The sequence below is a fragment of the Gorilla gorilla genome, chromosome X (genome assembly GCF_029281585.2).
Source record: "Gorilla gorilla gorilla isolate KB3781 chromosome X, NHGRI_mGorGor1-v2.1_pri, whole genome shotgun sequence".
NCBI lineage: Eukaryota > Metazoa > Chordata > Mammalia > Primates > Hominidae > Gorilla > Gorilla gorilla.
The window spans coordinates 109130043-109143311 of NC_073247.2; the positions used below are offsets into that span (position 1 = coordinate 109130043).

A 13269-nucleotide genomic window follows, 5' to 3' on the forward strand; every position below is an offset into this window, starting at 1 on the left:
GGTGGGCCCTAATCCAATATGTCTAGTGTAAGAAGAAGCGATTAGGATACAGACAGGGGAACGACTATGGAGAGACCTCAGAAGAAACTAAACCCACCAGACCCTGATCTCAGACTTCTAGCCTCCAGAATTGTGAGAAAATCAGTTTCTGTTGTTTAAGCCACCTAATCTGTGCTATTTTACCATGGCAGCCCTAACAAACTGATACACAAGTATTTGTGCATTACTAATGTATTTATAGAAGTGATGATTTAATTCAATCTTAACATCTAGTGATTGATTGCCTTTAAAAGGTACTGTTGAGTCATGTTCCTTAACAAAAAGCTACAGCTTTACAAAGACTGCCCGAGAACAGTATGAAAAACTCTCCACCATGCACAACAACATGATGAAGCTCTATGAGAATCTTGGAGAATACTTCATTTTTGACTCAAAGACAGTGAGCATAGAAGAGTTCTTTGGTGATCTCAACAACTTCCGAACTTTGTTTTTGGTAAGTAATACATCTTAAAGCATTGCAAGACCTGTTGCTTATATTTCTGAATGTTTTCCTTCTATTGTCATTTTATGTTCCTATTGACTATATTGATTTCATGTGACTTTTTTTAATAAGAATTGACAGATATTTTATACCTGTGACATGGATAAAAATTAAGTTATAAGTCATGGCTGGCTTAACATAATGTGGACCTAAATGAATCATCTTCAATGTTAGGTATACATGGGAAATGTTTTACTGAAATTTTATAGGAAATGAATGAATTGGTACTTAAATAACCCCAATTTTTATATAGCATAATATTATAATTTCACATAGCGTAAACATTAATATCTAGAACTTTTCACATAATAAATTCAAATGCTGTGATTTATAAATAAGTTTCTTTCACAGCCTAAATGAGAAACTGATTTTGAATTGGACTGTGTAAATAACATTGAATACCTAAAGTTTCTTTCACAATGTGGGCTCTTGTTTTAAACTGGAACTCTTGAGGATCACAGTAAAATTAGCATTAATTGGGGGTGGCAATTAGGGTACAAGTTATGATGCTAAAAGGAATCAAAGGCTTTGCTATATAAATGCTATGGAAATACACGTCCTCTGCATCTAACAAAGGAGTAGCAGGAAGAGCACAGACTCTGATTGCAATAGTAACAGAAAGATATGCATAATAGTTGATATCAAACAGGTAAAGGTGTATATATATATATGTGTGTGTGTATATATATGTGAGTATATATATGTGTGTATATATGTGTATATATATATGTGTGTGTATATATATGTGTATATATATATGTGTGTGTATATATATGTGTATTTATATATGTGTGTGTATATATATATATTTTTTTTTATTTTTTATTTTTTTTTGATATGGAGTCTTGCTCTGTTGCCCAGGCTGGAGTGCAATGGCGCGATCTCGGCTCACTGCAACCTCCGCCTCCCAGGTTCAAGTGATTCTCCTGCCTCAGCCTCCCGAGTAGCTGGGATTACAGGCACATGCCACCACGCCCAGCTAATTTTTGTATTTTTAGTAGAGATGGGGTTTCACCATGTTGGCCAGGCTGGTCTCGAACTCCTGACCCCAAGTGATCCACCTACCTCAGCCTACCAAAGTGTTGGGATTACAGGCGTGAGGACCTCTGGCAATAATCCCCAGCAGGAAGATCAGTTAGCAAACAAATTCATTCCAGTGTGAGGTATTCCCAAAGCAGTACTTTCTTTGTATTCCCAAAGCAGTACTTTCTTTGTCAATGCTGTTGCCCTGTGAAATCATTTGATTTTGGTGTGACTTCATCTGTGAGATATGAATATGCTTGTGGAAATCAAATTGCTTTCATCTCCTAACCCAGGGCCTATAACCCAGAGCATACCCGAACAGTTAAACAAGCAGCTTTAGTCACAGAAGTTAATCCACAGACTTCCAGAAGTATGATCATATGTCTTCTTTTTTGCTGAAAATATTAGTTGATTTTTGTCTTTGACCCTTCATAGAGACACATACTTTTTAGCTAACCCATAACTAGTAGAATGTGTTCTACTGGCAATGAGAAGAGGGCTAAGAGAAAGTGGTCAAATCATTTTCAAAACTTAAAAGCTGATTATATGCTATGAACACATAAGCGCACAGGTTATATCTACTTGGATTATTTTCAAAAAGGACAAAACAATGAACATTAAAAAGGAATGAGGACCAGAAAATATACTTTAGTTGACACACTGAAATGATAAATCCAATAATTTTTTTTGTAACAATGTCTGTGGGTGAATGGATATATAAGAATATGTATGTGGCTAGGCGCGGTGGCTCACACCTGTAATCCCAGCACTTTGGGAGGCCGAGGCGGGTGGATCACCTGAGGTCAGGAGTTTGAAACCAGCCTGGCCAACATGGTGAAACCCTGTCTCACTAATAATACAAAAATTAGCCGGTCGTGGTGGCGGGTGCCTGTAATCCCAGCTACTTGGGAGGCTGAGGCAGGAGAATCGCTTGAATCTGGGAGGCGAAGGTTGCAGTGAGCCGCTGGAGAGAGTGAGACTCTCTGTCCCAAAATAAATAAATAAATAAAAGAATATATATGTAAAATATATAAGAATAAATATGATTAATATTGTTGATCTCCATTTAGATCCTAAAACACTGTCTGTCTTATTATATGTTCCCTTACCTCCCCAATACACAGACACAGAGTAGTAGATGGTGTACTTGCCCCCCCATGTTGCAGCATTCTTCTAATAATTCCAGTGTTACAGCCTGTGTGTACTCATATGAGCAATATGCCTAGAAGGCTAAGAACTCTACTTGTATCACTTTTCAATCATAACTTGTTTTTTAAAAATGTAAGAATATTATTGTTAACGAGACCTGATTTTGTGTCCTGGTACTGCCACTAAAAAGCTGTGTGAGTTTGAGTAAGTCATTTGTCCTTTCTAGCTATCCATTTCTGTCTGTCTTTTGTAAAATGGAAGAGTTAAAGGATTGATCTCTAAGAATTCTTTTCCCTGTTAGTAGTCTGGGTCACAGTTGGAATTTCAGAGATGGCAGAGTCATATATATTACATACATATGTAGGATATGTTTTATGTCTTTCTGCTGACTTCACTGCACATGTAGCTTGAGTACAGAGTAAGAATTTTTCATATATTGTCCCTGAATGTAAATAATTTGATATTCTTATGTCCAGTTTCATGTCCATTTAAGTTAATTTCTTGAGAACCTGTTAAGATTGACTTTCAAAACAAGTAATCAGATCCTAAATGTGTCAACCAGTCTGAAACACTTACCTAATGCCCTCCTGACCAGCCACTGCTATCTTTGCCTTATATAACAGTACTGCTACCACTTCTATCTACAAATCTTTATCAACTTGCTGCCATGAGAATTAGGTGTACAACGTATTAACTGTTTTGAACGTGGGTGGGACATATAACCTCTCTGGGCATTTGTTTCCTTGTCTATAAAAGATGGAAAATAATTTAAGCCATGTCTTCCTCACTACTATCTGAAAATACCTTGAAACCTATGCTATACAGATGTAGAATATTATTAGCCATTCTCTGACTATCCTTTCCATTAATTACTGAAAACCAACTTGATTTTGGTAATGCTCTGGGTCACAGATAAAAGGAAGAGAATGGTTTCTCTCTATCCATGAGTGGGGACAGACAAACAAATGCAATATAATTTGATAAGTGCTGCCATAGAAATATGTTAAGGTGCGATAATAACATAAAGGAGGAACTGCCTAACTCTGCCTGTGTTGGCCAGAGAGGCCTTCATAGAAAAAGTGACTTAGGGCCGGGCGCGGTGGCTCACGCCTGTAATCCCAGCACTTTGGGAGGCCGAGACGGGTGGATCACAAGGTCAAGAGATCGAGACCACGGTGAAACCCCGTCTGTACTAAAAATAAAAAAAATTAGCCAGGCGCGGTGGCGGGCGCCTGTAGTCCCAGCTACTCGGGAGGCTGAGGCAGGAGAATAGCGTGAACCTGGGAGGCGGAGCTTGCAGTGAGCCAAGATCACGCCACTGTACTCCAGCCTGGGCGACAGAGAGAGACTCCGTCTCAAAAAAAACAAAAAACAAAACAAAAAAAAAGTGACATTAGGGCAGAGTCTTGAAAAATCCATAGGCGTTTGACAAGCAGGTTTGAGGTTTTTACACCTGACCTTTAAGTCGAAGACTCCTAAATCAACATCACCAACTTCAGTCAATCATTTGTGCTCACCATGTTCCTGTTTCATAGTGAACTTGAAGTGATTTCACTCTCCCAGGGGAGGGAAGAACCCTGAAAGATTGGCAAAAATTGTAATCGCCAGAAGTTCCCATTTTCTTAGTGCTTTGTGTGTTTGGCCTCAGGGTTCTTAGCACTAAAAGCATATTGGACTATAGATGGAAGCAATAAAATACCAGTAGTGCTGAGAAGAAAATAAGAGTTCTGATTCATGTGCTACCAAAAATTACTTCCAAATGAGCTCAGAGTTTCATCTTGGGAGATCTATTTGGCATGTGTAGCATAAACAAAACGCACATACCAAAAAATCTTCCTCAGATAGAGATATCCTCTAAAAGATGGGGCAAATACAAATAAAAGAATTTGACATTATGGATTAAGATCTTTTTGAAAGTAAACAATTCAAATGAATGAAAGCAGAATTGGATAATGTCTTTGGAATACTTCTATTAGTTAATATTCCTATTCTATATTACTCAGCTAATGAGGATATTAAAGGTATTCCAGATGAATGTACAATATATTGGTATCAAGGTATATATAATTAGAAACATTTCTAAATTCAGAATTGAGACCCTTTCTAGTTAGTTTCTCAGAGATTTCATGAGTTTAAAGAACAGCATACAGGCCAGGCTCAGTGGCTCAAGCCGGTAATCCCAGCACTTTGGGAGGCCGAGGTGGGCAGATCACGAGGTCAGGAGATCGAGACCATCCTAGCTAACACGGTGAAACCCCGTCTCTACTAAAAATACAAAAAAATTAGCCGGGTGTGGTAGCAGGTGCCTGTAGTCCCAGCCACTTGGGAGGCTGAGGCAGGAGAATGGTGTGAACCCAGGAGGCAGAGCTTGCAGTGAGCCAAGATCACGCCACTGTACTCCAGTCTGGGGGACAGAGCGAGAATCTGTCTCCAAAAAAAAAAAAAAAAAAAAGAACAGCATACAATATAGACAAAATTAATAGCCCCTAAATTTAAGTTGCATATTTTGTGGAAGAAAATCAAATTCCATGATACACAATGGAGACTCAGGAGGGTTTTGTGGTAGGAGGGGTGTGGATAATGAGAAAAATTACTTAATGGGTATGATGTATGTTATTCGGGTGATGGATACCCTAAAAGCTCTGACTTGACGACTGTGCAATCCATGCATGTAACAAGATTGCACTTGTACTTCATAAGTGTATACAAATAAATCAAATTCCATATTTATGCAATGTCTAAACATCTTTTTTGCTTATTCTCCTTTATATGCTTCAGTCATTCTTTTAGTTCAAATAGTTGACTGCACAAATAGTCTTTTTTTCTTTTGAGATATTTTGAATAGAATATTCAAAATCGGTGAACCGTATATGTTTCACCACCATGCAGTATCTTGCTTAGGCATAAAAATTAATTTCAGCTGTTGGGAAAGTGTTCACGGCAAGTATTATACTTCTATAACTTTCACAGCTCCAAATAAATTATAGAAAATACTTCTTTTCTGTTTTAAATCTGTCAGTTTCCTGCTGCTTCTGTGTGTTTTTGTTTTGTTTTTTTAAAGAACAATATGTTACCCAGGCACTCAATAAATATTTGTTGTGTGTGTGTCCTCATTCTGTACCTCATATACCAAATATAGGAATAAGGCTTTGCAGAATTATTAGATTCATTGACATAACTTGAAAATGTTACCGTTGCTTTTAATCATGCCAGCCAATTTCCCCTCAACAAAATCAGTATGTGCTACTGTTCATTTGATAAACTTTGGAACAGCTCCTAGATGAGCATTAAAATAACTAAGTGTTAAGATGCTAAATGATATCAAGTAATCATAGCGTTTTATGCCATTGTTCAGGCTTGCTGCTCCTACTTCCCAGATTGACTGATTGATTGAGACAGGGTTGCTCTGTTTCCCAGGCTGGAGTGCAGTGGTGTGATCATAGCTCACTGTATCCTCAAACTCCTGGGCTCAAGTGATCCTCCCACCTCAGCCTCCTGAGTAACTAGGACTACAGGCATGCATCACCATGCCTGGCTAAATTTTTAATTTTTAATAGAGATGAGATCTCCCTATGTTGCCCAGGCTTATCTTGTTTTCCTGGCCTCAAGCAATCCTCCTGCCTCAACCTCCCAAAATGCTGGAATTACATGCATGAGCCACTTTGCCTGACCCTAGATAACTTTTTTTTTTTTTTTTTTTTTTTTTATTGATCATTCTTGGGTGTTTCTCGCAGAGGGGGATTTGGTAGGGTTACAGGACAATAGTGGAGGGAAGGTCAGCAGATAAGCAAGTGAACAAAGTTCTCTGGTTTCCCTAGGCAGAGGACCCTGCGGCCTTCCGCAGTGTTTGTGTCCCTGGGTACTTGAGATTAGGGAGTGGTGATGGCTCTTAACGAGCATGCTGCCTTCAAGCAACTGTTTAACAAAGCACATCTTGCACCGCCCTTAATCCATTCAACCCTGAGTGGATACAGCACATGTTTCAGAGAGCACAGGGTTGGGGGTAGGGTCACAGATCAACAGGATCCCAAGGCAGAAGAATTTTTTCTTAGTACAGAACAAAATGAAAAGTCTCCCATGTCTACCTCTTTCTACACAGACACGGCAACCATCCGATTTCTCAATCTTTTCCCCACCTTTCCCCCCTTTCCATTCCACAAAACCGCCATTGTCATCATGACCCGTCCTCAATGAGCTGTTGGGTACACCCCCAAGCCGGGGTGGTGGCCGGGCAGAGGGGCTCCTCACCTCCCAGTAGGGGCGGCCGGGCAGAGGTGCCCCTCACCTCCCGGACGGGGTGGCTGGCCGGGCAGGGGGCTGACCCCCCCCACCTCCCTCCTGGTCGGGGCGGCTGGCCGGGCAGAGGGGCTCCTCACTTCCCAGTAGGGGCGGCCGGGCAGAGGCGCCCCTCACCTCCCGGATGGGGCGGCTGGCCAGGCGGGGGGCTGAACCCCCACCTCCCTCCCGGACAGGGCGGCAGGCTGGGCAGTGGGCTGACCCCCCCACCTCCCTCCCGGACGGGGCGGCTGGCCAGGCGGGGGGCTGACCCCCCACCTCCCTCCCGGACAGGGTGGCAGGCTGGGCGGTGGGCTGACCCCCCCACCTCCCTCCCGGACGGGGCGGCTGGCCGGGCTGAGGGGCTCCTCACTTCCCAGTAGGGGCGGCCGGGCAGAGGCGCCCCTCACCTCCCGGACGGGGCGGCTTGCTTGGCGGGGGGCTGACCCCCCCACCTCCCTCCCGGACGGGGCGGCTGGCCGGGCGGGGGGGGCTCCTCACTTCCCAGTAGGGGCGGCCGGGCAGAGGTGCCCCTCACCTCCCGGACGGGGCGGCTGGCCAGGCGGGGGGTTGACCCCCCCACCTCCCTTCCGGACGGGGTGGCTGGCCGGGCGGGGGGCTGACCCCCCCACCTCCCTCCCGGACAGAGCGGCTGGCCGGGCAGAGGGGCTCCTCACTTCCCAGTAGGGGCGGCCGGGCAGAGGCGCCCCTCACCTCTCAGACCGGGTGGCCAGCCAGGCGGGGGGCCGAACCCCCACCTCCCTCCTGGACAGGGCGGCAGGCTGGGCGGTGGGCTAACCCCCCCACCTCCCTTCCGGACGGGGCGGCTCGCCAGGCCGGGGGCTGGCCCCCCCACCTCCCTCCCGGACGGGGCGGCTGGCCGGGCGGGGGACTGACCCCCCCCCCCACCTCCCTCCTGGACGGGTTGGCTGGCCCGGCGGGGGGCTGACCCCCCCACCTCCCTCCCGGACAGGGTGGCAGGCTGGGCGGTGGGCTGACCCCCCCACCTCCCTCCCGGACGGGGTGGCTGGCCGGGCGGGGGGCTGACCCCCCCACCTCCCTTCCGGACGGGGCGGCTGGCCAGGCAGAGGGGCTCCTCACTTCCCAGTAGGGGCGGCCGGGCAGAGGCGCCCCTCACCTCTCGGACCGGGTGGCCGGCCAGGCGGGGGGCCGAACCCCCACCTCCCTCCTGGACAGGGCGGCAGGCTGGGCGGTGGGCTAACCCCCCCACCTCCCTTCCGGACGGGGTGGCTCGCCTGGCGGGGGGCTGGCCCCCCCACCTCCCTCCCGGACGGGGCGGCTGGCCGGGTGGGGGACTGACCTCCCCCCCCCGCCTCCCTCCTGGACGGGTTGGCTGGCCGGGCGGGGGGCTGACCCCCCCACCTCCCTCCCGGACGGAGCGGCTGGCCGGGCAGAGGGGCTCCTCACTTCCCAGTAGGGGTGGCCGGGCAGAGGCGCCCCTCACCTCCCGGACAGGGTGGCTGGCCGGGCGGGGGGCTGATCCCTCCACCTCCCTCCCGGACGAGGTGGCTGCCGGGCGGAGACGCTCCTCACTTCCCAGACGGGGTGGCTGCTGGGCGGAGGGGCTCCCCACTTCTCGGGCGGGGTGGCTGCCGGGCGGAGGGGCTCCTCACTTCTCAGACGGGGCGGTTGCCAGGCAGCGGGTCTCCTCACTTCTCAGACGGGGCGGCCGGGCAGAGACGTTCCTCACATCCCGGACTGGGCGGCAGGGCAGAGGTGCTCCCCACATCTCAGACGATGGGCGGCCGGGCAGAGAGGCTCCTCACTTCCCAGATGTGATGGCGGCTGGGAAGAGGCGCTCCTTGTTTCCTAGATGGGATGGCGGCCGGGCAGAGACGCTCCTCACTTTCCAGACTGGGCAGCCAGGCAGAGGGGCTCCTCACATCCCGGACGATGGGCGGCCAGGCGGAGACGCTCCTCACTTCCCAGACGGGGCGGCAGCCGGGCAGAGGCTGCAATCTCGGCACTTTGGGAGGCCAAGGCAGGCGGCTGGGAGGTGGTTGTAGTGGGCCAAGATCATGCCACTGCACTCCAGCCTGGGCACCATTGAGCACTGAGTTAACCAGACTCTGTCTGCAATCCCGGCACCTCGGGAGGCCGAGGCTGGCTGATCACTCGCGGTTAGGAGCTGGAGACCAGCCCAGCCAACACAGCGAAACCGCGTCTCCACCAAAAAAATACGAAAACCAGTCAGGCGGGGCGGTGCGCGCCTGCAATCGCAGGCACTCGGCAGGCAGAGGCAGGAGAATCAGGCAGGGAGGTTGCAGTGAGCTGAGATGGCAGCAGTACCGTCCAGCTTCGGCTCGGCATCAGAGGGAGACCGTGGAAAGAGGGGAGAGGGGAGAGGGGAGAGGGGAGAGGGGAGAGGGAGAGGGAGAGGGAGAGGGGGAGGGAGAGGGAGCGACCCTAGATAACTTTTGAATCCATCCATTTCTCTCCAAGCCCACTGACAGTATTTGAGTTCCTGGCTTCAACCATCTCTCGTCCGGACTATAATAATGACCTCCTGACTGATATCTGTGTCTTCTTCTCTTACCCATTTCCATTTCCTAATCCATTCACCCCATTTTAGTCAGAATAAAATTAAAAACAAAAGAAACCAAACAAGATAACCTTAGTTTCCTGACTTAAGATTCTTTCATAACTTCCCTGTGGCCTCAGGATAAATCTGAGCTTTTTTTTGAGACGGAGTCTTGCTCTGTCGCCCAGGCTGGAGTGCAGTGGCTTGATCTCAGCTCACTGCAACCTCCACCCCCTGGGTTCAAGTGATTCTCCTGCCTCGGCCTCCTGAGTAGCTGGGATTACAGGCACCCACCACCACGCCTGGCTAATTTTTGTATTTTTAGTAGGAGACGGGGTTTCACCATGTTGGCCAGGCTGGTCTCAAACTCCTGACCTCAGGTGATCCACCTGCCTCAGCCTCCCAAAGTGCTAGGATTATAGGCGTGGGCCACTGCACCCGACCAAATCTGAGCTTTTTAAACTAAAATGGTTTACAAAATCAAAAGAGCTATGGTTACTTTAAAGGCCAGACCATCTATGGTTGGTTCTGAATGGGCCGCAATCACTTAGATTGAACTCTTCTCCCAAATTGGGAAATGTTACTTCTGGAAAGTAGAAGCAGTAGAACAAGATAATAGCAAGTTCCTAAGAGGAACTGTGTCTCTCAGAACAAAGAGAAACTTTGGAAGCACCATATGAAAACTCAAAAAAGGCTGAAAGGCCAAAGTATGATTGTCATTATGCCTTTATTGCTCCCATAGCTGGTGTGACATGGAGAGTTATAACCACTGAGTTCACTCTTATGTTAATTCTCAGGGATGTTCTTCCTTCTGTCTTAAGTAATTGTTCTTTAAAAACCTAAACTTGTCTGAGAGCTCCCTGTGTAGCCATGTTGGCTTATGGAGATAATTAATTTTGAAAATCTCTCATCTCTCTTAAGCTATCTTCCCTTTTACAAGGCCTCAGTCATGTCTAAATCTAAACTATAATTGGAAAGTCAATGAGTACATCTGCATTTAGTTAGACTTGAAAGACTAAATTGATAATATACAGAAAATTTGATTCATTTATTAATGGTAATTTACCTTTAAAGAAATGAGGGTGAATTTTTACATGAAAGGATTATGTATATAATCCCTGATCCAAAATGACTTAAGTTGTTTTGACACATTTTTAAACCAAGCACTTGACATTAAAAAAAAAAAAAAAAAAAACTTCAGTATTATAAAAATGGTAGGCTTATGTGAGAAACCAAATATATTGTTTAACAAAGTAGTGTCTTAATCAGTAATGTAAATTCTGATATCTAGAATTTCATCATCCAGAAATTTCTATTAGATGCCTCATAAGTTGGTGCCTCTTTGCTTTGCCAGTAAAATGGTAATATTCTGAAAACAACCTTAAGAAGCTGCAAGACCGTGATGTGCTTCTTTAATGATATAGTTTTTTTTGTAAACTAGATGTCTCCAGGTCTCTTCATTTATGAATTCAGAGGGGGTGTCCTTAGTAACAGTAATCCAAATATCCCAGTTATCTCCTCTTTTCCCCCACTGGCAGGACTCAAGCTCTTTACAAAGTCTTTACCCCTAAAAGTACACCTGGAGTCATTTCATGGGTGCTGAAAACGTCATCTATAGTCACCAGTTGAAATTTGCTCACCAATCAGCAACTGAGTGCCTAGAGTGATGAAAATATAGCAATGAACAAAACAGACAAAGCCCCTGCCTGTCCTGTCTTGCTGTAGCTTCAGCTCCATTCTGCTAAATGCTTTTTGCAGGCAAAACTGCTTGGGGTTGCCTTTAATGAAAATGCCTATGTGTGGGCCAAGGGTACAGTTTCCTACTGCTCCAATTTTGTCATCAATCTTGAAGTACCATTGTGGTATTATGTTCAGTGCAGAAGTAGCCATGTTTCACAGGACACTTCATAAAAACAGTTCATTTTGCATCTCTTCTGATCCCTTTCTCCTTGGAGATGAAAAACTGTTTCAACTCCTAGAGACCTGAAGGGAATCCTAAAATCTTAAGCCCCTCCATTGCCCTCCTTCCCCGCTTTTGTTCAAGTGCCTAGGCATGTATCTTCCTTTTCCTAGGAGCTGGGAATAAATAAAATGCCAGCATAAATCGTTTCATGCAAATAGAGCCCTAAGGGCCCACCAACTCTCTCTAGTTAATCATATACACCCAGATAATTCCCTTTGAGCTCAGCTGGGACCACCCTGGGTATATAGCCTTAGGTTTATTTTGATCTGTTGCAACTCTTTGAAAATAGGCAATCCATGTAAAATATATGGTAACTCTATTAAGCAGAATATTTGACCGGAATACCTCATTCCCCAGCTGTGCCAGAGAGCAGACTTTACTGTATTTTACAGATATCATTGAATTCTTCTTTAGAAAGAGATGTCACCTATCAAATGTTGTATTCTCTTTGACTGTGTACTTTGGGCCAGAAGTGGATGTCCTATTTTTCTTATATGATTTTTCCTTGTATAGAAAAGCTAAATATCATATCATAGGGAACTAAAGGAATATGTAATAAGGGAAGACATGGTTTAAGGAAAACTCAAACTCCCTAACATGATAAAAAAAAAATACCTACTAGTATGGATGGTTTTTAAATATGTATGCATTTTAGATTAATATTATAAAACTAAAAAAACACAGTTTTTTCTAAAAATATTTATAAAAGTTGACAGAATTGTTTATGACAAGCTGAATTTTGCCCTTTAAAAATCTGACAATATAATAATATATAATATATTATATTATATATAATATATATAATATATATTATATATATTATATAATATATTATATATATTAATTAACAATATATAATAATTAACAATGAAAATATTAACAAAATCAGTTCAATGCCACCTTTTCCTATTAAAGTCTAATAAGAACTAGAATCAGGAAACAGAATGTAATATCTTTAGTTCCAGCAACAACGCCTCATGCAGAATTTTTCACAGAAGTGTTCCCTATAAATAAGTTATTATTGAATTATGTCCAAACACCAGGAAGTGGGAAAGTGTAAGATAAGCAATATGGTATACAAGCTGACCTTTTCCAGAAGTCTTGAGATTGGCCAGAGGTATTGATTGTGATCAGAGTATGCCTGTTTCAACCTGAGCATGAAGATCCCTGAGGTTAATACTACTGGTGGCACCCTCTCATTCTGCTTCATCCTGTTTTGTTTGTCCATTTGCTAATTAATCTTCTGTCAGAAAAGATGCCCTCACCCCTGAATAAGGCAGTAGAAGGGAGGACTTCCCCGGAATTGTGCCCATTGAGCTCCTTTGGTATGCCTGCCCCCTCTTCTTCTCCCCCCTCCTTCCAGTTGCCTACCAACTTGTTCAAGTCATTTCCTCTAAGAAGCCCTCCCTAACTTCCATTTCGGTGTAGATTACCCTTCTCTGTGCTCTCATACCTCCATCTTAGCACATTTTACCCTGTAATATGTTCATCTCCATACCCTCAGTGATTAATACTATAATTAGCCTACTGTGGGTCAAACACAGTGCTGATCTCGAAGGATATGTATGAATGGCTTAATGAATTAATAGAACAATGAGTGAATCAAACAAAAAATCAAAATATTTGCTCTCCAGAGCTCACATTCTAGTGGGAAAGGCAGTCAAAGAACAAATAGTGGTAATGAAATATACTACATATGTACAAAGAGCTTGTAAGCACAGAGCAGTGAGGCATTTCTTCTGTCTGATTTAAGGAAGGCTTCAAAGACACAGAGAT

The 13269-nt window shown here is 45.1% G+C and overlaps 1 protein-coding gene across 6 annotated transcripts in view; it reads left to right on the forward strand.

Annotated features, from left to right (window-relative positions):
* DIAPH2 (diaphanous related formin 2) overlaps positions 1–13269 on the forward strand; it is a 914723-nt gene that overhangs the window by 667780 nt on the left and 233674 nt on the right. For all 6 annotated transcript variants that reach the window (XM_063703105.1, XM_063703103.1, XM_063703104.1 and 3 more), the window contains one exon: positions 328–493. In XM_063703105.1, the coding sequence (XP_063559175.1) occupies positions 328–493 (166 nt within the window). The remainder of the gene's footprint in view (positions 1–327; positions 494–13269) is intronic.